This window comes from Petaurus breviceps, unplaced genomic scaffold, assembly GCF_028583685.1.
Source record: "Petaurus breviceps papuanus isolate PSGF00001 unplaced genomic scaffold, PetGlider_PUasm1.0 90925, whole genome shotgun sequence".
Lineage (NCBI taxonomy): Eukaryota > Metazoa > Chordata > Mammalia > Diprotodontia > Petauridae > Petaurus > Petaurus breviceps.
Window position 1 is genome coordinate 1027461 of NW_027187380.1, and position 25771 is coordinate 1053231.

At 36.7% G+C, this 25771-nt stretch overlaps 1 protein-coding gene across 2 annotated transcripts in view; it reads right to left on the reverse strand.

The window, feature by feature from the left end:
• Positions 1-25771, reverse strand: part of CYTH1 (cytohesin 1) — a 170365-nt gene that overhangs the window by 91201 nt on the left and 53393 nt on the right. The window contains exon 1 of one of the 2 annotated variants that reach the window (XM_069076043.1): positions 3932-4188. The exons of the other annotated variant lie outside the window; for it this stretch is intronic. Coding sequence (XP_068932144.1) covers positions 3932-3959 — 28 coding nt within the window. The 5' untranslated portion in view covers positions 3960-4188. Of the gene's footprint in view, positions 1-3931; positions 4189-25771 lie in introns of those variants that run through there. 2 annotated transcript variants of the gene reach the window in all.

Sequence of the window (25771 nt, forward strand, 5' to 3'; positions counted from 1 at the left end):
TCTAAACATGATTTTCCTTCTAGGTTAATTATCTCCTGCAATACCACCTTTCTCACCCTCTCTATCATATTCAAAAATGTGAGATTATCTGACATTCACCACCCAAATCCAGTTTTCAGTTCTGCCTCCATAACAGCTCTCACATCTAACTCCTCCTCTCTATTCCCACCAAATTACCTAAGTAGGAATAATGAGAGGCAGCATCTCATACTATAAGGAACTGTACTTAAAGACAGTTGCAACCAGGATTAAAATCCCACTTCACTTACTTAACTTCCCTGGTCCTTATATTCTCTATCTTTAAGATGAGTACCTACACCTCAAGGATAATATAGTTGGGAGAAGACCTCAGAGGTTGTCTAGGGACCATATTTTGGGGAATAAATCCAGCAAAGGATATAGAAAAGGAAGGGTTAAGTAAATAAGAAGAGAACTAAAAAAAAGGGGGGGTCAATTTCATGAAAACCCAGGGAAGAGAAAAGCAGTCAGGAGGAAGAGAGGTCAACAGTGTCAAATGTACAGAGATCAAGATGAATGAAAACTAAGAAAAGGCAATTAATTTAGCATATAAAATCAGTGATGTCTTTGGAAAGTACAGTTTCAGTTTAGTGATGATGTCTAAATGTAGACTGTAAAGTGTTTAGAAGAGAGTGAGAGGAGGATTTTCAATTTCAACTGAGATAGCTACTTGAATAGGAAGCAGACCAATCAGCTTCCACATACCTATTCAAGCAAAACTGTGAAGTTTGCAGCAGCCTGAATAATCATCAAGTAATCCATTAAGAAACTTAGTAAGTAACTTCTTCAACCCCGGAACTGCATAAAAAAGTCAGTCAGAAGCCCAAAAGCAACAGGAAAGGGGCCCCTTTCACAAAAGCTAGTTCCAGTAGGGCAACCAGCCTTAAGAATTTATAGGATCTGTTAACTTTCTTGCACAGCTGTTTTTTGACATTATATTAAATGAAAACAAGTTTTTTGTTGCTTATTAAAATGATAATTTTTAAAATAAAAAATAGTTTCTACTGATAAATTTAGTTTTATATCTTAAACACTCAATCTCAAGGAAATCATAGTCTAATAATGGGGGAACAAAAATGTTAACACCTATGTACATACAAGACAGGACAAATTGTAGATAATTAACAAAGAGAAAGGACTAATATTAAAGGGGATTAAAAAAGACTTTTATAGAGGGTTGAACTTTAGTCAGGATCTGAGAGAAGGCAGGGAAGTCAAGAGACAGAGATGACAAGACAGAATGCTACACATGAGATACTGAGTCAATGAAAATGCAGGAAGTAGGGAAGTTAAAGATGAACTAGAATGTGGAGGGATGAGACAAGGAAGATCAATTAGAGGCTACTCCAATAGTTCAGACATAAGGGCCTGCACCAGGATGGAAGAAACAAAGGCCAGCACTTTAATGTATGTACTACCTGTCTCAGAGGAAACTTTTTTTTTTCCCCAAAAAATTACCTTTTCTCAATCCTTATCTGTCTAAGCCAATTTGTAGTTTTTGACACTTTTAGAAACCTTGTCTTGGATATTCTCTTCTCTTTAGGTTTTCATGACACTACTCTTCCCTGGTTCTCCTCCTTCCTTTAGGACTCAGATTTCCATTCACTCTGACATTGAGCCATTAATGAATATAGTGTCTCATTATTCCAGTGGTTCTGGATTCACTTAACTATATAATCATTTAGCCCTCATGTCTCTCTATCTTATAAAGAATATCATGAGATAACTTTTGCTGAATTTAATTATATTAACATGGAGTGAGGACAGAGTGGTTTAGAGGATATAGAGCTGGCCTCTACCCCAGGAAGACCTGGATTCAAGTCCTGCATCTGACACCTACTGGCTATGTGACTTTAGGCAACTCACTTAATCTTTTAGTGTTCTGGGCAACCTTTTAACACTATCTGTAAGTTACAGAAGAAGGGCTGATTTGAATTGTGACTTTAGGCAACTCACTTAATCTTTTAGTGTTCTGGGAAACCTTTTAACACTATCTATAAGTTATAGAAGAAGGGCTTATTTGAATTGGAACAAGGAATTTCCTTATGTTCCCTACAGTAATGAAATCATAGGTCTAGGGCTTATCCTTACGTTAATACCATTCTCAGATCTAGTTGCCTTTTAAAAAAAGAAAGAAAAGAAAAAAGGAAATGGGTTTATTAAATTAGGCAAAGTACATGAGGTTGTTGGGAAGACAGTAATGGTAGTAGCAGTGGTAGTGATAGCAGAAGTAGGAGGAGCTGCAGCCACAGCAGAAGCAGCCATTATACCAATATGCTTGGGCTGTTATAACAAGAGCCCAAGAGCTATTCCTACACCCCCTTTCATACTGTTACTAGAATTCCTTATATACTAAATATTAGATCTGGCCATGTCATACCCTGGTTCATAAATCTTTAATCTTTTTTTTTAATCTAAATTCCTGACTATGAAGTTAAATTAAAACTTCTTTGCCTAACATTCATGACCCTCAAAAGGCTCACCTTACTTTTCTAGACTTATTTCGTGTCCTCCAAGCATGCCTCTGTGCCTTTGATCACATTGTTTCCTTTGCTGGAAATGTCTTCCTGTTCCCACCTACTTCTCAAATTCCTATATGCTCATTAAATCCCAACTCAAATGTCACTTGTCCATGAAACTTTCTCTGATCCCTTGCCAATAACAACCTTCCCCCTCATATAGTATTTTGTTCAGCAACTATTTAATGTATCCATATATTACTGTGTATTAGTAACCTGAATGTCTTATCCCCCTAATAAACTATAAACTTTAAGAATGGGTATAATGTCTAATCAAAATTTTGTACCTCCTCCGTTCTTAACACAAAGTGTGGTCTTAATAAATGTTTTTTAAATGAATGAGACAGAAAACAATTGGTATGAGTTTGCCATTCACAGGTCAAGAATATATACATTTTGTTTACCTTATCCTGGATATGGAACAACATAAAAAGGAAAGGCATTTTTATTACATCCTTCATGTCTAATCGTAAAATCCCACTACTTGACTATAAGGTTAGATGTAGTCTTCCCCCCAAAATAAAACATATTGTTTCATACAAGCCTGTATAAATTAATTTTTATTATAATTTAAAGGTAATATAATATTAAAACTCTACTACCTACTCAAAATTCCATGAACATCATTTTAATAAAAAATAAAACATGACTTTAAACACAGTGACTCTCAGACACACTTTTCACAAAGAATCTATTGGAATCCAAAAACTATAGGAATATATTACTTATAATTTCACCATTTAAATGGTGGAGAAGGCAATCCTATCACATCTCTCAAGCTTCAAAATAATCTAAAAGTAATTTTGTAAAAAGAAGAAGCCCCAAATATTAGGCACTTTTTTCATCATATTTAATGAATAAAAATATAAGTAATTTTTAGTCTTAACCCAGAATATTCCTGGTCCCAGTTTGTAATGTCAAAAACATTATGACTGATAAATACTTTGTTGACCTTGGTCAAAAAACTAACCTAGACCAACTTCATAACCTCTATAACTTCTGACCAAGTGCCAGTTTAAAAAAAGAAGGAGCTGAGGGTTCTGAGAAAAAGTTAATCCCCTTAACTAAGTAGTGTAAGTACTGAAAGTTAAATTTCAAAGAAAATAATTTGGTTGGTAATAATATACTTTTGAAAAAGGGAGAGCTAACAGGGACAAGTAGTTTACCCCTTTTCTAAAAGAGGAGGTAAAGATAAATGAAACAATCCCTATACTATGCTTTTTTCTTTCATGTGGAAACTTTGCAGTAAGAAGAAAACACAGTCCAGTTAATTCTTAACCCCACCCCAGAAAGGTAAAAAGTAATTCTGTCTTCAAGCTTCATATTATTAGTCAACATACATACAGAAATTTCCTGTCCTTTAGCAGAAGTTTTCAGTATGATCTTGGACTCACCTTCCTCTTCCTCTGTTTTAAGGACCATTTTGTCCAACTGGATAAATTATGAAGGTCTCAGTCAAGTTTATTCCTCTCAATTGGTTTCTTCTGGTAAAAAAAAAGGTAACCAAAGAGAAAGCTTTCCAAACTAAGTAAGATTTTGTGGACCCAGAAATACCTGTAAATCTGTCTAGCCACTAGGACAGCTCAGAGCTGCTTCCTGAACTGAAAGCTACAAATACACAGAGCCAATCAGTAAACAGCCAGAAAAGGAGTGTCATTCCCTGTTGAATCACCACCACCTAGTTCCTGTCAAGCTGAAGTACCTTCTTATGAAGAAAGTTAACTCTTTTAGCACCTAGAGTTTGTCTAATGGGGAGACAAACTGTTAAAGCAGTTCAGCTCGCTTCACAAACATAAGCAAATCAGATTTAACCATTAGAACTGCCTGTTCTCTTGTTCTTTAGCCCCAATTCTTAGACTACAACAAGAAAAAGCCCTATCTTCTCATAATTAGATCATAGTTTATTTCAAAAGAGGATGATTAGTCAGAGTTTATGACATCACAGGCCAAATAGGCAAGATTTTATGAGCCAATAAAGGTTCAGAACCTTGCTATATATATAATAAGTAAGCTCAATAAATGTACAGTATGAATAAAGCAAGCAAAACACAAATCTAAAACAAAATGCCAAACATGATGAGTTATCCCTTTCTAATCATGAAGACACTTCTTCTAATGTACTTCCCGCAGCAGTTTTTTTCTTGTACAACCCCTATCCCAAAGCCCAGTGGGACTCTCACACTGATGGAGAGGAAAGCCCAAATTTTTTTAAGGGGCATGACAGTGCTGGCAAAACAGAAAGAGCTCCAACCTTCAACAGTCTACCTTCAGGAATTCATCCTTTGGGTGCTCCTGGCTTCCAGCTTCAAGAAAGAAGATAGAAGGGTCCAACCCCGTAAAGTGCATTACTTTGGGGGAGTTTCCTCTTGGGTGAGAGATTCCAATAAGAGATTTCTTTCATTCTGTATAGCCTGGTATATGTTCTTATATGTATATCTTTTCTGATTTCTGCTTGCCATGATTTGGATAAATAGGTTTATTTGCTATGTGTATTCATTGTGGAACCGGTATTAAGTGGTAAAGCAGACAGGTCCTGGATATACAGTTTGGGGCTCCCTCTTCCCCCCCAGTAACAAAGAGATCTAAAGTTAGATAGAACCTATCTCCTAGATGGACATTATTTAAGGGAGCATATAGATATATTTCTGGACCAGAACTCTCTCACTTTCATTGGGAGTAAGGTAAGTCGGTTCAACTAAGAGAGGGTTATGGATCTCACCCAAAGGTAATACACCCTGAAGTCTCTAGAGTAGCAAGCTGGGAACAGGGACATGATGGAGACTGCTTGCTCTTCTCATGTCTTCCTAGTCTTCAGCAACCTGAAGTGGGGGTGCCTTCTTCCATCTTCTCTAAGGAGAGCAGAGCGGTGACCTCTGGCCCCAACTTCCTACTTCCCTTCCTGGTCGGAATGAAAGTCTCCTTTGGAGAAGGGTAAGGGGAAAAGAGGCTAGAGACATCTATTTTGCCTCCCTCCACCACACAAGGACAGGCCTCTCACCAAGGGTTCATTTCCCATTCATTATTTTTTTCCTTGATTATTACTTTAGCTTCCTGATTAGTCTTCCTGCTTCATTTTCCCAATCTATCCTCCACAGAGCTGCCAACAGTGACCTTTATAGGGTATGGGTGTGGCAATGGTCATTCTCCTGTTCTGTAAATTCCAGTGGCTTTCTAACACCTCTAGGATTAGCGCCTGACACACAGTAGTCACTTAATAAATGTCTGCTGACTTGACTATGGGATCAAATATAAACTCCTTTATTTTAATTTGAAGTCCTTGACGGCCTGATTCCAGTTTACCTTTCCAGGCTTATTATAACACTGTTTCCCTTCATTTACTCTGTGGTCCTGCCAAACAGACCTCGCTGTTCTGCACATATGACATCACCACTCCTATACGCATGCTGGCACTACTACCTCCTATCCTCTACCTCTTGAAATCCCTGTCTTCCTTCAGGGTTTAGCTCAGGCAGCACTGCTTTATAAGGCCTTTCTTAATCTAGCCCAACTGCTGCTCTTTCCCCTGCTCTCAAAAAATTACCTTGACAATATTTTACATATCCTTAAATGCATACATGTTGACCCCAATTAATTAAATGTATGTTCTTTGTGGGTAGGGACTGTCTATCTTTATACCTCTAGCACCTAGCACAGTGATTAGCACACAACAGTTGAGTAGTAAATTTTTTATTAATTTATCTTTGTAATTTTGTTTGTACCATCTCCTGTGGCCAAAATGAACTTCTACTGATCCCCTATTCTCCCCAGCTAATTTCCATAGGATGAAGTGCATCCTTATCTTCAAACCACAATTCATGTGCTTTCTCCTTGATGACGTCCCTAACTCTATCCAATTGATTCCAAATTTTTCCTATCACTTTGCCTGAAACATTTCTTTGTACTTTTTCACATTCTTACATCTCCATTACTGATATCTCCCTAGTTCACACATCTAAAAGAGAACATAATCTGTCACTGGTATCTTCATATCTCTAATACAAACTCTTGCATATCACAGATGCTTGATAAAAGCTCATTTAATTGAATGTCAGTGATGCTTGTGAAGCATATATATATATATATACACACATACACAATATATAATGTATTTATGTATATTATACATATGAGAATTCTCAGTATGAAAACTCCCTTCACCAATGTAGATCAGTAACTTGTTTACAATTTATAGTCTTAGAGACTAACCTCAGCATTGAGAAGTAAAGTGACTTGCCCATGATAAAACAGCTAGTATAATAAGTCAGGGGCAGGTTAACTTCCAAGCTGGTTTTCTATCCACTAGGCCTCTTAGGTGAATTATTTACACAACTGAGAATTTCATCAAGAGAATGTATGCTTCTCAATGTGTTGCAAAAGATGGCCCCTACTAAGATGACAAAATAGGAAAATGACAAATGCTGGAGAGGATGTGGACAAATTGGAACACTAATGCATCGCTGATGGAGTTGTGATCTGATCCAACCATTCTGGAAAGCAATCTGGAATTATGCCCAAAGGGCTATAAATAATTTCATACCCTTTGACCCAGCAATACCACTTCTAGGGTTGTATCCCAAAGAGATCATAGAAGTGGGAGGAAGACCCATATGTACAAATATATTTATAGCAGCTCTTTTTGTGGTTGCAAACAATTGGAAACTAAGGGGGTGCTCATCAATTGGGGAATGGCTGAACAAGTTGTGGTATATGCATGTTATGGAATACTATTGTACAATAAGAAACAAGGAGCAGATGGACTTCATATTTACCTGGAGAGGCTTATACGAACTGATGCTGAGTGAGAAGAGTAGAGCCAGGAGGAATTTGTACACAATTACAGACACAACGTATGTGTGACGACCAACTTTGACAAACTGTACTCTTCTCAGCAATCCAGAGTCATAAATCAAACCCAAAAGACTCATGATGGAGAGAGATGTTTACATCTAGAGAAAGAACTGAGATTAAACCCAGATTGAAGCAAACTACCTGTCCTTTTTCGTTTTCTTGTTTGGTTTTATATCTTCTTTCCCATTCTTCATTCCATCTGATACAATCCTTCTTTATAACCTGACTAATGCCTAATGTGACAGTATTTGCAGATACTATATTTGATTATATGCCACCATGGGGGGGAGAGAGGGAGAGAAAATTTGAAACTCAAGGAATTGTGGTAAATGAATCTTGTAAACTAAAAGTAAACAAATTAATAAAGACCAAAAAAAAAAAAAAGATGGCCTGTAAGTTCCCTTCCAGCTATAAGTCTGGTTCTGGGAGTTATACTTTAATATTTCAGCAAATCTATTTCCTCTTAAATGCAGGTATTCTCCTCTGATGATATGGGAAGATTTTACTCACAAGATCTTCTAAAAGCCTTCCTAGTAAAATTACAAGGATACCAGTCCACTTCTCAATCTATCAATCTCATCTATTGCTCCTTCCTGACCTGGATGATATATTTCCTGGATGATTTTTATGCCACTTTTTACAGTCAATTTTAGTACTATGCTGACATCAAATTACGCCCATATTTTTTTCTATTGCCCTCTGGGTCTCTCAGAATTTTAAAGTTTCTCTCCCAACCAGTTTCCTCTCATACACATGTTAAATTCCTTGACAGAAGCAAAAGCAGACAACTTTGTTCAATAATCTCTGATTATTAAAGTCAGGCAAGAAATAAAGCTAGAAGAGATATGCTTGCTAAAAAGCATTCACCAGAGTCATGGGGGATATCCAGAGAAGAGTTCAAACAGAAGAAAAAATTCAAAATAAGTGATGAGATCACTGCTGTTCTTGTTTGTGGATGACATTGTACTGATAAAATAAAGCCACAGAGCACTACAAAGCCTCACTAATGAGATTCATAACCCATTCAAAAGAGTTTAGCCTAAAAAGCCACTGAAGAAAATCCAAGTAGATGAAAAATGCTTTGTGCACAGACTATCACATGGAATTGGACAGATAACTCATTGAGTTAGTCCACCATTATATTTATCTTGGAGAGAAAATGTAGAGAGACAATGAGATGGGCCCAGAATTAAATAGGAGGAACAAAAGTCGGCTGGAATTTCATTTAGTAAATTTGAACAGAAAAACTTATCTCTGTAAAAAATTTTACGTTATTTTTTGATAACTTTTGTTCTTTCATCACAATCATTTCTACATATTGCATAGTTCTCCTGCCCAACAAGCCATCCTTTATAACAAAGATGTTTTAAAAGTGGGGGAAAGCAGTTCAGCAAAACTAACACATCAACCATGTCTGAAAACATAAGCAATATTCTATACCAATAATCCCTTCTTAACAACTCTTTTCCAGGACCAACCCTGGTTTAGATCAACATTGTTTCTTTTTCTGTTTATTCAACATATATTGTTATACTCATAATATAAATATCCTTTTCTTGGTTCTGTTTTCTTCTCTCTGCATCAACTTATACAAGTTTTCCCAATACTTTTCCATTTCTTTCATGTATTTTTTTTTTTTACCATATAAGTAACATTTAATTACATTGACTTACCACAATTCGTTTAGCTATCCTCTGATCAAAAAACATCTACTCTGTTTGCTGTTGTTTCCATAAAATAGCGCTGCTCAAAATATTTTTATGTATATAGGATATATGTATAGACAATGCAATATCTGGGTCAATGCATATGGACATTTTAATAATGCTTTTTGCATAATTAACGATTGCTTTCCAGAATGTTTGGGCCAATTCACAATTCCACCAATAGTGTATTAAAGTGTTTCTTTCTACAGTCCCTCCCACACTGACAATTCTCATTTTCTATAACCTTTGTCAATTCACTAGATATAAGGCAAAACCTCATAGTTGTTCTGATTTGCATTTGAATTACTGATGTTTTGGAGCAATCTTTCAAATGGTTGTTAATAGTTTGTGAACATTTTGAGGAACTGTTTGTATCCTTTGAACACTATCTACTGGGGAATGGTGCTTGGTCCTATATTTGTGCTAATTCCCTAAGTATCTTAGAATTCAGATCCTCATCAGAAATAACTGATGCCAAGATATTTTCCCTCTTAAAAAAATCCCTTCCAATCCTAGCTACATTAACTTGGTGTGTCCAAAAGAGTTTCAATTTGATATAGCCTAAATTTTTTTTGTCATTTGTGATCTACTCTATCCACAGTGTAGTACTTCTACCCCTATTTCACAACCTCAAATTATATTTGTTAAAGGTACGTGATCTCATTCTCTTCTAATTTTTTGACAGTATGATATTTCATTATCAGATCATGGACCACTTTTGAGCTTATTGTGGCATATGTTGCAAGGTGATCTAAATCTAATTTCTGCCAAATGGCGTTCTAGTTCTCCCAGAAGGTTTTATTGAATAGTGCCCTTTCCCAAGTTATTTTTGTTTTTGGATCTATCAAGCAGTTGATTACTGAAACTGGTTTTAAAAAACCCCACCTTTTTTTTTTTTACACCAATATTCCTTCATGCAATACTTTGTGGCTGTAAACTACAGAATCTCAAGTAACCTTCCTCTCTAACACACCTAAACTCACATGAATTGGCAACAAAACTCTGTAACATGGCCAGGTCCTTGAAGGTCTGGCAAGGTGAGACAGGACTCCAGTGGCTTTGTATTTCCTCCAGGAGTAAATACAAAATGGTCTGTTTGGCATTCAAAGCTCTTCATAACCTAACCCCATCCTACCTTTCACTTTACTCCCCAAAACAAATTCTTTGATTCAAGCCATCTCACAAGCAAGACACTTCATCTCTTGGGCTTTGGGTATTTATTTTCTCTGGCTGTCCCCCAGCTCTCCCTCCTCTACTCCAAACACTGCCCTCCCTGTCTTGCTTTAAATTCCAATGAAAATTCAATTTTTTAAACTGGAAGCTTTCCCCAATCCCTTTAATTCTAGTGCTTTCCCTCTTTTCATTATTTCCGATTTTTCTTGCTTTGAATGTATTTGTTTGCATATTGCCTACCCCATTAGATTGTAAGCTCCTTCGAAGTAGGAAGTTCTTTCTGTATTCCCAGAGTTTAGCACAGTGCTTGGCAGATTGGGGGTACTTAACATTTATTAATTCATTGATGGTTCTCCTCACTAGACTTTTAAATCAAGGCTGAGATAAATGATCCTTAACTACTCTACTAAGTCTCCAGAGGCCTTAGAAGGTCACAATAATGCTACATTTGCCCCCCAAATAATACCCAGGACACAGTGTACTATGCAGAAACACCCAACCTCCTGCTCATGCCTGCTGCAGAGAGGACTGATAGAGGCCTCCAAAGACACATCAACTGGGAATGGAAAAGTAGAGTGCTGTGCTGAAATCCAGCAAAAACTGAATTTACTCAGTCTGGAACATTTTAATCATCTGCCTTCATCAAGAGATAGTACTTTTACTGTACCTGGATTCATTAAAAAATGAAGTTCCCATTCTTTCCTACTCTCCCCAACACTGTGATTCAGTAATCCCCAGTTGCCAAAGAATAAACTTTTCTCTTCAAAGGAGGAAGAGTAGTACCTCAGCAGTTCACTTCTTATTCCCATCAATCTCAAAATACTCCTCCCAGTGTCTAGATTTTCCTGTCTCTTCCCCTGTGCTCTATGGACTGCCTGATCCATAATTAACAAACTTCTCATCTCACACCACTTACGCTCTTGCTCCTCCCATCTTTTGAAACTGAGACCTGGATCATTTCTGACGGTATTTAAATACTTTTTTCATTTATTTGTATTTAATCATTTTATATTTATGTTACATGGATATTTATCTCCCCTATTCAACTGTAAATTCCTTGTAGGTAGAGATTGTTTCATTCCTTGTATCTCTAGTTTATCACAGTGCCTAGCACACAGTAAGTGCTTAATAAATGCTTACTGAATTATTGAATCCTCTGATTCCTCCCTAATTGATTCTCTCACCTACCATAGGACCTGTTCCAAATCTTTCCCTGCCCTATCTTTAAGCCTACTCTGATACTCTAATGAGGACTTTGCCTCATACTTCACAGGAAAATTTGAGGCTATTCCTTGAAAGCTCCTCTTTCTCCTCTCTTCCTTATCACACATACTTCTTTATTCTCCAGTAGCTCCTCCTTCACTTCAGTCTTTCATAATGAGATGGCCCTTCTCCTTTCCAAGGCCAGTTCTTCCGCATATACCCTTGATCCCATCCCCTCCTATCTTCTTTAGCAGATTGCCCCTACCAGTATCCTTACACTTATTTAACCCCACTTTCTCTTTATTTAGTGTGTTCTTCTCTATTGCCTACAAACGTCTATATCTCTTACAGGTTTTAAAGAAAACCCTCATTTTATCCTACCATGCCCATCAGTAATGGATCTCTTTTCCCCTTGTCAGTTAAATTTCTTGAAAAAAACTTATCTACATATAATAAGCAACTCTACTTTCTCTCCTCTCACTCTCTTCTAGACCTTCTGCAACAAAGCTTCCCAACTCATTGTTCAATAGGGTGTTTTCTATGAAGTTACCAATAATTTCTCAATTGTCAAATCTACTGCTTCTCCTCAATTATCCTCCTTCACCTCTCTACAGTATATGAGACTGTCATCCACCTACTCCTTCTCGATACTCTCTCCTCTCTAATTTTATTCTGCTCTCTCTTAGTTTTCCCCCTACCTATCTTGGATGCTCCTTCTGACTCTCTTTTGCTGTGTCTTCATCCATGGTATACCTACAAATGTAGCTGTCATGAAAGAGTCTACCCTGAGTCCTCTTTCCCTTTCTCTTTAACTTATCTTACTTGGTGAGCTCATCAGTTCCCATCAGTTCAATTATCATCTCTATGAAAATGATTGCCAGATCGATTAATCTGGCCCTAGTTTCTCTTCTGAACTATTCCTGAACAATTCAACATGTCTAAAACAGAGCTCATCCTACCTCACTATTGAGGATACCACTATGTTTCCAGGTTTAAATAGCAGTGTCACCTTTAACACTTCTCTCTCATTCACCTCACATAGCCCATTAGTTGTCAAATCTTGTTCCCCTTTTCTACATCCATACAAACACCACCCTAATTGGGCCCCTCATCTTCTCTTCCCTAAAATAATCCACAGGCCTTCTAAGTGGACATGCCATCTCAAATCTCTCCCTACTCCAATCCATTCTCCTCCACTAAGGTGCCAAAATGATGCTACTAAAGTACACCCCTATTGCCTCCATAAACTCTATAGTCTAGTCATACGGAACTACTTGCTATTATTTATACACAGTATTTCATCTCTTGTCTTCATGTCTTTGCATATGCTGACCCACATACTTTGAATGTTCTCCCTCCTCACCTCCAACTCTCAGAATCTTAGACTTACTTTAAGACTTAAATGGGGGGGCGGAGTCAAGATGGCAAGAGTAGAAACTGGATTTCCGAGGGGCTCAGGCTTCCACCTCTACCAATTCATGTAAAAGGGGACTCTGAACAAACTTTGGAGCTACAGAACCCACAAAATGACACGTCATGTAAACGAGAAGTAACTAAAGCATTTGGGGGAAAAAAAAAAAGACAACTGGAGCACCACCTCTTCCAGAAAGCCTTTTCCCATCCCTAAAATTGTTAGTGTCTTCCTCTCTAAATCTTCCTTCAATCTATTCTATTTATCTTGGATATACTGATTTACATAAGTTGTCTTCCCCTCAGAAAGTAACTCTTTAATGTCAGAGACTTTTTTTGCTTATTTATTTGTATTTTATTTGCTTTTTAGTTAGTATAATTCCTGGTACATAATAAGTGCTTAATAAATGCTTGCACTGATTAACTTAAAGAGGCAATGATGTACAGGAAAGATACTTGAGTAAGTTATAAGAAAGGGAAAGTGAAAAAAAAAAGGACAAAATAATGCAAACTGGCAACAACAACAAAAAAGGATTCATAGAAGATTACAGATTTAGAAGTATAAGGGACTTTATGTAACATCCAGCAAACCCCCTATACTTTAAAGATAACGTGAGACCCGGAAAGATGAGACAATACCTTTACACCACACTCTAGTATAAACTAGCTCATATTTTTATAAGTAGTGTGGTACAAAATCAAAGATGTTAAAAGTTGAGAACCTTCCACTTGGATCCTCAAAGTTAGGCAAAACCCATATAATATGACCCCAACCAACACTGATTTTGTACTAATCAAACTCTATTATGATGTCATGAAATTTTTATGATGAGCCAATAGCCCATTTATAATGTTTCTATGGAACTTATTGGTCTCTATAATGTTTTGGCTGTAATCTTTTCATAAGACCAACTAATTCCATTTGGGGGGTATGCCTGTACTGATAAAATGAACTAGTACAAATTTATTGAAGAGAATCCTAAATGATGCAAAGTGTTGATGATCAATCTGGAAAGAATAGAAAAAATATGGACCAAGAAAATTGATGATTAAGCTCACGGTTAAAAAATAATTCAGAATTCAGTTATGCCTCAAATGGGATTTTACCACTGTGTTATAAAATTATTGTCATAAAAAGTCATACTGTTACAAAAAAGAAATAACAGAACCCTTTATACTTAGTTATAAGCCACTCCAAAAACAACACTGAGAATGCAAACAAAATAAAGGAATACCTACAAAAACAAAAAAATGCAAAAATTAACAGAACACCAAACAATCTAATCTCAGAAAAGGAAATTGACTCGGCTACAAAAGAACAAATAAAGGAAAAATTCTGTGATCCAAATAGATTTAAAGGATAAGTCTATAAAACTTTTACAGAACAATTATTATGTATAACACACAAATAATTCTCAAAAACTGAGAAGAAAAAAGCACTCAAACTCTTATTATGAGACAAATATAATCCCAATATCTAACAGGGATAGATCATTAATTAATATCAATTCAAAAATTTTAATAAAATCTTGGCAAAAAGACTACAGAAATTTATACCAAAAAAAAAAAAATCATTCACAATCATCATGTTGGCTTTACATCAGGAGTGCCTGGATGATTTAACATTAAGAAAACAAAAGTATAAAAGACCCCATGATTATTTTATTAGGTGCAGAAAAAGTCTTTGACAAAGGACAATAATCAATTGGGGGGGGAGGGGGGGCTAGGTGTTGCAGTGAATAGAGCACCGGCCCTGGAGTCAGGAGGACCTGAGTTCAAATCTAACCTCTGACACTTAACATTTACTAGCCATGTGACCTCGGGCAAGTCACTTAACCCCAATTGTCCTGTCTTCCCCTTGCAAAAATGCAAAAAGCGAAAACAAAAAAAATATCGATTTAGGGGCGGCTAGGTGGTGAAGTGAATAGAGCACCAGCCCTGGAGTCAGGAGGACCTGAGTTCAAATTTGACCTCTGACGCTTAACACAAAAACTAGCCATGTGACCTTGGGCAAGTCACTTAACCCCAACTGCCCTCAAAAAAGCAAAATATATATATATATATATATATATATATATATATATATATATATATACACACACACATATATATATATAGATTTAAAACTAAAAGTATTATCTGCAAGGAGGAAAACTATAGAAATATATATTATATATAAATATATTATAAATCTATAAAAATATAAATATATATAAAATAGAAAAAGTATATTTCTCCACCACTTGATATAGTTCTAGAAATGCTAGCAATAGCAATGAGAAAAGAAAAAAAAACTGAAGGCAAAAAAGGAAGAAAAGAAGAAATAAATCTATTCCCATTTGATTTGGGGGCTTTTTTTTAGTCTTTATTAATTTGTTTACTTTTAGCTTACAAGATTCAGTTCCACAATCCCTTGAGTTTCAAATTTTCTCCCTCTTCCTCTCCTCTCCCCTCCCCCATGGCAGCATGTAATCAAGTATAGCATCTGCAAATACTTTCACATTAGACATTAGTCAGGTTGTAAAGAAGGATTGTAACTGATGGAATGAACAATGGGAAAGAAGAAACAAAACCAAACAAGAAAAAGAAAGAGAGCAGGTAGTTTGCTTCAGGCTGCATTCAAACTCTGTTCTTTCCAGTTCTTTCTAGTTCTTTCTCTGAATGTAGCCATCTCCTTCCATCATGAGTCTTTTGGAGTTGTCTTATAACCTTGCTTTGCTGAGAAGAGTCCAGTCTATCAAAGCTGGTCATCACACATACCTGTATTGTCTGTAATTGTGTACAAATTTCTCTTGGTTCTGCTCTTCTCACTCAGCATCAGTTTGTATAACTATTCCCATTTGTTGATGACATGATAGTTTATTTAGAAAATTTGGAGGAATCAGCAAAGAATCTAGACAATTAGTAGCTTCAACAAGGTTGCAAGAAAAAAAATTAACCAACAAAAATCAATAGCATTCCTATGCAAAAGCAACAAAATCCAGAAGGCAACAGGAGAAAGGGAAATCCCATTAAAAAAAAAGCATCATAAAATGCATAAGATAACCTGGGAATCCATCTTCCAAAATCATAGTCACTCTGTCTCTGTCTCTCTCTCCAACATGCCCCTAAAGAAATAAAGGGTATTTTAAATAGCTGGAGAATGAACAATGTTACTAGGCTGTTGGGCAGTCAGCAAATAAACCTTAAAGTGTCTACTATGCACCAGGCATCGTGCTAATAAGCACAAGGATACATGAGGGCAAAAACACAGTACCTTCCCTCAAATAGTTCCCATTGTAATGAGGGAGACAACATGCAAAAAAAGTTTATATATAAGATATATACAACGTAAATGGAAGGTAAAAAGAATGTGGCTAAATGTCCCTTTTCTTTGACCTAAAGATTCCACAGCAAGGCATTTGCCTAAAGTTGGTGAATGTCAAAAGAAAAGGCCCTATAGATGCCAAAATAGCAAAAGCCTGGAATGAATAAATTTTACATTAATATAAATATAATGGTGCAGTAAGAAATAATGTACATCCCCAGTGATAAACTCAAATAGAAATTGATCCCTGCAGGCCTCATATTGACTTAGAAAACCTCAAATTAATATTATCTATGTTGTATTGCATTTTTATTTTGTTAAACATTTCCCAGTTACATTTTAATCTGATTCTGCAGAGTTTTGTACCTCTGATGTGTATAATTACAGAGAGGAAAGGATTTATATGAATCGATGCAAAAGAGAAGAAAGCAGAACCAGAAAAACCATACACACAATGAACACAGCAATGAAAACACGAAGAACATCATCATAATCAAAAATGAAAACTGCATAATTATAATGACTACACTTGGACACAAAAAAGAGATATGAAAAGATACTTCCCTTTCAAATTTCTACCCTCCCCCTCCTTTGCAGAAGTGAAAAATCAGGGGTGTGGTATACTGTATACTGTACCATATCAGACTTTTTTGATTTGTTGCTTAGTTTTGCAAAACTGGTTTTTTCTTTCTTCCTTGCTTCAAACTTTATGAGATGGCTCTGAGATGATATAAGAAAAGGAACAATAAGAACTATAGATGATAGAATAGAAGAAATCATCTAAGTTTTATTTTTTAAAAAAGAATATCACTATTTTTTATTAAGTGGAATTCAGAATGAATGGGGCAATGTTTGTTTGACCTGTATATATTACTTCACACTTTGACCACTCTCTTCTTATAGACACTTTTGCCTCTATATTTCCATGATAGTGGTCTCATTTGGTTCTCCTCCTACTGCTCTGATACCCTCTTCTTACACTTCCTGATGGATCATCAATCAATCAAGTATTTAATAAATGTCTAGTAACGTTCTAAGCAGTGTACTAGCCACTGGGAATGCAAATACAAAAAAGAGAGAAACAAAAAAGAAAGGAAGGAAGGGAGGGAGGGAGGGGGGGGAAGAGAGAGAGAGAGAGAAAGAAAAAGAAAAGACAAGCCTTACTCCCAATAAGCTTACATTCTAATGGAGGAATTAAATGTAGTACCGTTAATGCGAACAAGACCCAAATAATAATTTTAGAATGGACCCTTTATTAAAAGCCAGCACCACCCACCCACATCTCAGGTACAGCAATAGCAGTAGCAGCCGGCAACAGCCCCGATCTGGGGCAGAACCTCAGCTTATATAGGGGGCCTTATGTAAGCAGTGATTGGTCAGTACACACCTTGAAACTCCCCCAGAAGCCTGCCCACTTTTATGCAGATGAGCCGACTGGGGGAAAGGAAGGAGACCTAGTGGGAGAGGGCGGAGCTGAGCTGGCAGTCTGCTCACTTCCTTGGGGGAGGGGGGGTTGTGGGGAAAACCAGGCACAACAGAATCACCATGTACATATATAAGTATATACAAAATAAATATAAAGAGAATAAATACAAATAAATAAAGAGGAAAGAGAGTATGAGAGGAAGGGTAATAATAGATGAGGGGGATGGGTGCGGATCTGGCAAGATTTCACTTGGAGCTGGTGCTTAAGTTGAATCTTGAAAGGGGGGATTCTCTGAGGTGGAGGTAAAGAGAAAATGCATTCCAGACAAGGGGGAATACAAAAGAAAAAAGATTAGAAATGGAGGGTAGCATATAAGAAAGCGAAAAGAAGAGAGAGGATTCTGGGAAAATGGCACAGCAGGTCAGAAAATTCCAAGCTCTCAAGACTTTCCTCTACAAGAGATGAAACAGCACCTCAGGAAAAACACAGAACTGAAAAAAATAAATAACAAAAGGGGCAGAACAGTGGTCCTCAAAGGACAATTGGAGAAGATCTGAAGAAAAATACCAGGAGGAGATTTGGTCCTGGTGAAGAGTAAACACTCCCAGGCTAGGGACAGCTTAAACAACAAACTGTAAGTAAGCCCTGGGGTTAGCTGGGTTGGGAGGCTGCCTCAACCACAAGAATTTTACCCTCTTCTGACAAGGAACAAAAGACCCAGCTGTGCTGCAATGACGCCACTGGGTCAGAAAGAACCGGCACATGCCTGGTGAGTGCAGAAGCTGTGGGGCAGGGACACCACTAGCTATAGGCACTTACAGGAGGCTGGAGGTCTTGGTTTGGGTTCAGGGTCAGAGAGGAGAACTGAAGGAGGATATGAGTGCAGAGACACCATCCCCCACACTCCAGAACTAGAGGTGATTACAAAAATTAAGTTATTAAAAAAAATGCACAGGCAAAGGAGAAAGACTAACTACAGAGAGTCATTACAGGAATAGAGAATATTAGGAACAGAGAAGATCGCCTTCAGAGGAGGATGATGAAGCAAAGAAAACCACTTCTATCTCAAAGAATAATGTTAAATGGTCACCTGCTCAAAAAGAATTCCTAGAAGAACTTTAAGAAGACTTAAAAAATCAAATGGGAGATACTGAGGAAAAACTGGGGAAAAAAATCCAAGAAAAACAAAATTATGAAAAGAAAGTCAACCAATTAGAAAAGAAGATCCAGAATCTTAAGGAACAAAATGACTCCTTGAAGGAGATCAAGAAATAATAAAATAAAATTTTAAAAATGAAAAAAAAAAATAGGAGAATGTGAAATATCAGAAAAACAAGTGATCTGGAGAAGAGATCAAGAAGAGAAAACCTAAGAATAATCAGACTACCTGAAAGCTATGATTAAAAAAATCTTGATAAAATAATATAAGAAATAATTAAAGAAAACTGTCTTAAAGCATTAGAATAAGGGAGGAAAGTAGAAATAGAAAAAAATTCACTGATCACCACCTACAAGAGATCCTGCAAGGAAAACCCACAGGAATAGTATAGTCAAATTCCAAAAACCCCCAGCTCAAGGATAAAATATTATGAGCAACAAGAAAAAAAAATTTACATATGGCAGTACCACAATTAGAATCATACAAGACCTAGAAGTGGTGACAATAAAAGGTCTTGGAACACTATATATCGAAGAGCAAAATAACTGGGCTTCCAGTCAAAAATATCATACCCAGCAAAGCTAAGTATAATTCTGAATGGAAAAAAAAAAGGATATTTAATGAATTTTCAGACTTTTTGGATTTTGTAAAAAAACAGAAACAACCAACTGAACTTAGCAGAAGATTTGATATACAAGAGTCAAGAGAAACATGAGGTACATATCAAGACCATAAGGGACTCAATAAGAACAGACTGCTCACCTTTTATAAATGTAAAATGTAAAACATATGTCTAAGATTATTAGTAAATGGGTAGCTCATAAGAAAGACTGGGGTAGAACTTGTTCAGGAACAGCTAAAAAGAGTAAGAACTGAAACAGAAGAATTAGATGGGGAGAAGAGTGAAACCTACTTTCATTGGGAATGGTTTCAAAAGGGAACAATATATATACATCTAGAAGAGTATAAAAGTTTTCTAAATTCAGAAAGAAATAAAACACTAACTGGATAGGGAGGGGGGAGAGGATAAGGGAGGGCTCTTTAGAGAGAGAGTGAGGGAATAGGTTAAAGGGGGATATAAAAGGGTGTTCAGATTTATGGAAATGGGAGGATAAGGGAGGGATGATTGTAGGGGGGAGTAGCTTAAGTAATAGGGGAACAAGGTAGTGGGTATCAGTAAAGAAGAGGAGCCAGGAGGGATAGTAAATAAAAGATATGCACAAACATAAAAACAAAGGTTAGGAGCAGAATCTCTTAGGAAAGTACATGTTTATATACATATATGTATGTGTATGTGTGTGTGTATATATATATATGTGAGTGTGTGTGTGTGTGTATCCATGTTTAATTGTATTGTGAGGTAGTAGGGGGAGGGAAGGGGGAAATAAAGAACAAAGTAAAAAGTATACCAGCAGAGAACAAAAGAAAATCTACAAGGAAGCAAAGAAAAGATGGACAGCTTTCAACACAATGTATAGTATTTAAAATACAGGCTTTCTTGAAATGGAGATCTATTACTATATATTTTGAATCCTCTCTTATGTTCTGCTGTTCACATGACATGTTTTTTTCTTTTCTTATTTTATATTTGAGTTTATAATACATTTCTTTTACTTTTCTTATTGTGTATTTAAGTTTTAGTATTCATCTAAAAAATTTTTTTTAAAGATTTAAAAAAAAAAGAAAGAGAAAGAAGGCCTGTTTGATTGTATCACAGTATGGGGGTAAGGGTTGGGGAAAGGGAAATGATATACAATGAGGTTGTAAATACTGGTTATTTTCCTCATTAAAACCATCCCTGAATTCCAGCTATAAAGCTATGTAAAAGAGTCTCACTTCTATATATCCAGCCCCACTCTCTCATGAGCTGAAATACCACATTACCATATTAGACACTTCCAGCTAGATGTCCCAAAGGCATTTCAAACTCAATTATTCCAAAAACAAGCCATTATCTATACACGCAAACCAACTCTTCTTAACATCCCTGTTACTGTTGACTGTGCTACCATCCACACAGCTACCTAGACTCACAATCTGAGGGTCATCATCAATTTATTCTATATCCAACTCATGGCCAAATCTTAATAATTCTAGGGAGTGCCGTGGAGAGAGCACTGGGACTGGAGTCAGGAAGATCTGAGTTCAAATCTGAGCTCATACACTTACTAGCTGTATGACGCTAGGCAAGTCACTTTGCCTCTGTTTACCTTAGTTTCCTCAACCATAAAATGAAGGTATTAATAATGCCTACCTCCCACAGTTTTGGTGAGCATCAAATGAAATCACAATAATAAAGCACTTAGCATATGCCTGGCACATGATAAGCACTACATCACGAGTACTATCATCATTACCATAGTCATCACTATTTCAACTTGTCTGCTGTCTATTTACACAGCTACCACCCTAAGTTTACGTCCCACCTAAACTACTATAAAGCTTCCTAATTGGTGACCCTGATTCAAGTCTCTCCCCTCCCCAATACATCCTCCACACTGCTGCCAAAGAGTTGCTTTTTTTTAAAGTACAAGTCTAATTCTGTTACTCCCATGGTGAATAGGAGACAGTAGCTCCACAGTAGGATCCAGATTGCCTCTAGGATCAAGTATAACTTTTCCAATTCACAACCTTTGGCAGGTAAGGGGTGAAGTGGGAGTGTGGGACTTGGAGTCAGGAAGATCTGAGTTAAAATTCAACACCAGGTACTTATGAGCTGTATGTGACCGCGGGCAAGTTATTTAACCTGTCTGCCTCAGTTTGTTCTATTGCAAAATGAAAATAATAACAGCACCTACCTCCCAGGATTGTTGTGAGGACCAAATGAGATGATATTTATAAAACATTTTACAAACCTTAAAACTCTCTATAAATACTAGTTATCATCATCATTAAAACTTTGACTCCTGCCTACCTTTTGTAGTCTTATTACATTTGTAGTCTTACTCCAAACTTGTCTTTTCTTGCTGTTCTTTACAGAAAACATTCTATCATTTGAATGCCTTAACACTGTCTGGACTCCATAGCTGAAATGCATATTCTCTTCACCTCCAAATCTAAAAATCCTCAATTTCCTTAAAAGCTCAGCTCAAAAGCCACCTTCCATATGAAATCTATTCTAACCCCACCAGATGCTAGTGTCTTCTTCCCTCCATTTCTCCCTATTGCTAACATTACCTTGTACTTATTTGGTGTATTTTTTTGTTTATATTTCTGCCACTCCCCCTTCAAAAAATAATAGAATTAGAGATTTTTGAAAAGACATCATTCATCTAACCCAACCCATACCAGAAAAGAATCACCATTATAACATGTGTGATAAGCAATAGCCCACCTCTGCTTGAAGATCTTCAGGGAAGAGGAACCCACCACCTCTCAAAATAATCCAATCCAATTTCAGAGAGTTTTAATCATGATGAAGTTTTCCCTGACATCAAACCTAAATTTGCTTCTCAACAACTACCTTTTGTTCTTGGTTCTTCCCTCTGTGACCAAAGAGAGTAAGTCCAATCCTGACAGTCCTGCAAATATTTCAACACAATTATCATGTTCTCCCTCAGACTTCTCTCCTCTAGGCTAATCATTTTCATTTCCTTCAATATAAGAACTCAAGGCCCTTCATTGGGCAATGGATAGAGCACTAGGCCTGGAGGAGTCAGGAAGACTGGTTCAAATCTAGCCTCAGAAGACTTACTAGTTGTGTGACCCTGAGCAACTCACTTAACCCTATTTGCCTCAGTTTCCTCATCTGTAAAATGAGCTAGAGAAGGAAATGCCAAATCACTCCAGTATCTTTGCCAAGAAAACCCTAAATGAAGTCACAAAGAGTTGGACACAAATGAAATGACTGAACAACAAAAACAATAAGGCCCTTCACAACCCTGATTGCCCTCCTCTGGACATTCTCCAGCTTATCTTCCTTAAATTGTGGCACTCAGAACTTAACATAATACTCCAGATGAGCTCTATCAAGGGCAGAGTAGAATGAAACCAATAACTCCCTATTCCTGGAAGTAGGAAGGTAGACCAAGATCACATTAGCTTTTGTGGCTGCTATATCACTCTACAGACTCTCACTAAACTTGCAGTCAACTAAAAACCCCCAGATCTTTTACAGAACAACTATCTTACCATAAAGAGATAGTTCCCTCATCTTGTGCTTGTAAAGAGGTTCTTTTTTACCCAAATGAAAGACTTTATATTCATCCCTACTGAATTTCATCTTCTTATATTCACCTCAATGATTATATTCACCTCTGTCAGGATTTTTTCAGATTCTGTCCCTTATCATCCTTCTTAGCCTGGTAACATCTGAAAATCTGAGAACCATGGCAGCTATGCTTTTGTCCAAGTCACTGATAAAAATGTTAATTAGCAGAGCCAAAAATGGATCACTACTGGAAAATATCTATCCTATTGACAACAAATCATTAACAACAATTCTGAGTTTGGATAATCAGGTCTGAAGCCACATATTATTACTGCCTAGTCTACATCCCTCCATTGTCTCTGTAACTGAATTACACATAGGAAAATTAGATAGATTAGATTAGCATATGATATATTAGCAGATAATATAGCAATCATGATTAGCATATTACATTAGCAGTTATACATGACAGCAAAATCTTTGCTAACATCTAAGTCAACTATATCCACATCATCTAGTAGCTTTATAATTATAATCTTGGAAAAAAAAAGCTAATGAAGTTATTCTGGCATGGCTTGTTCTTAAGATGCTGCTTCCTTTTTGATCATCACTTCCTTTCCAGATGTTTGCCAACTTGTCTCTTTAATGTTTCATCAGAGAATTTCCTTAAGAATTCAAGTCAACAGGGGCGGCTAGGTGGCACAGTGAGTAGAGTGCCGGCCCTGGAGTCAGGAGGACCTGAGTTCAGATCCAGCCTCAGACACTTAACACACACACATACACAAAAACTAGCCATGTGACCTTGGGCAAGTTATTTAACCCCAATTGCCCTCCAAAAAGAAAAAAAAAAGAATTCAAGTCAAACTCACTAGCTTATAGTTTGTAAACCCTATTAATCTCTTCCCTCCTTTGAAAAACTAGAACATTTGCCCTTCTCCAATCTTGTGGTACCTCTCTAAGTTTTCCAGGTTCTTTCCAATATCATGACAGTGGCTCAGCAATTAAAACTGCCAATTCTTTCAGTACCCAAGGAGGTAGTTTATCTCAATCAGATGACATGAATGAAATTCATTAAAGAAAACTGAGTGGATTTTTTCCTTTATCTCCTTACTTATCTTAAATAGTATCTCCTTTTTATTTTACCATTTCCAGTATAAAGATCATTCTCTTTTGAAGAAAAAACAGAAGCAAAATAAGAATTATGAAGTTTTGTCTTCTCCATTTTGTCAGCATTAAGCATCCTATCCACCCCAGGCAGAAATTCTATCCCTTCTTTCATCCTTTTCCCCTTGAAATATGTAAAAATCTTTTTTGTTGTCTTAGAGTCCCCTTGGCCCCTTCCTGAGCTTTAACATTCCTGACATTTTTTACAGGACTGTGCCATACTCTTATTTATCCCATTACCAGATTTTGCTTCTATGTTCTGTACATTTCTTTTTCAAATATAAATTGGGTGGTGAGTTTCTATGTATCCACATTTGACTATACAAATTTTATTTTTCCTAATCACTGAAATAGTTCCCTTTGTATCTACAGAATTTCATTCTTGAGCATCTCTCATACCTACTAAGCTGACTTCCCTTGTAGCATTTAGACCATTGGTTACTTCTTACCCTCACTCTTTTTTTTTTTACCTAGTCTGTTTCTTCTGAATAAGATATTCACCCATCCAGTCATCCAAACAATTCTCAGTGATATCTACAAATTCAATTTTACTTAACTTTTACTTAACTCAAATTAACTTTTTTTGTTTTTTACTTGGCTCAAATTTTATTCAACTTACAAGCTCTAATGAGAGAGAGTGCATGTTATCTAACTTAGGGAATGTACACAGTCTTCTCCCTCTCCCATTCTTTTTTGTTCAGGGCCCTATTGATCAGACTGTAATACAAGGAGATCCAATGGCAAAGATCTCAAAAAGAGTATAACTATCTAAATATATTTGTTATTTCAAATGAATCAAAACTAATTTGTTATAGCCTTTTGCAAGTCTCTAAATTTAAAAAAGCCTGAAGTGTCATAAAACTAGGAAAATTATCTCAATCTCAGGCAGATAATTTTTGAGTGAGTGATATGAAAATGGAAGCCTATATATTAGTGGCATTCCCTCTCTTTTGAAAGATCATCTAAATTGTTAAAACTTAAAAAAGTAGAAATATACAATTATAACTCAATATCATGAAAATACCATTAGGGAGAATGAATGGAAGTGGTGAATGGATTTCTTACCAAATCATCTCAATTTGCTCAGGGAGGGGAAAAAAGCCCTATTAGCTGTGTCATCAATATACAGATTACACATAAACAAATTTCTATTATACCAAATTACAAATCTTCCTCAAAGGTGCAACACATTCAGAAAAATGACAGGGGCTGCCAGGTAGCACAGCGAGTAAGAGCACCAGCTCCAGTGTCGGGATGACCTGGAGATCAAATCCTGGGCTCAGACACTTAGCACCCACCCAGAAACACCTGGCTGTGTAACCTTGAGCAAGCTACTTAACCCCAATTGCTAAGGGGTGGCCAGATGGCTCAGCCAGTAAGAGCACCGGCTCCAGTGTTGGGATGACCTGGATCGAATCCCGGGCTCAGACGCTTGGCACCCACCCAGAAACACCTTGGCCGTGTAACCTTGAGGAAGTTACTTAACCCCAATTGCTTTTAAAAAAAAAAAAAAGAAAAGAAAAATGGTAACAATGGAGCAATAAGAGTGCTATACCATGTTTCCCCGATAATAAGACACTGTCTTATTATTTTTTTTGGACAGAAAAACACCAGAGGGCTTATTTTCAGGGGAGGGCTTATTTTAATGAACATTGACAGCAATTTTAATAAACAGGTAAATGTGAACA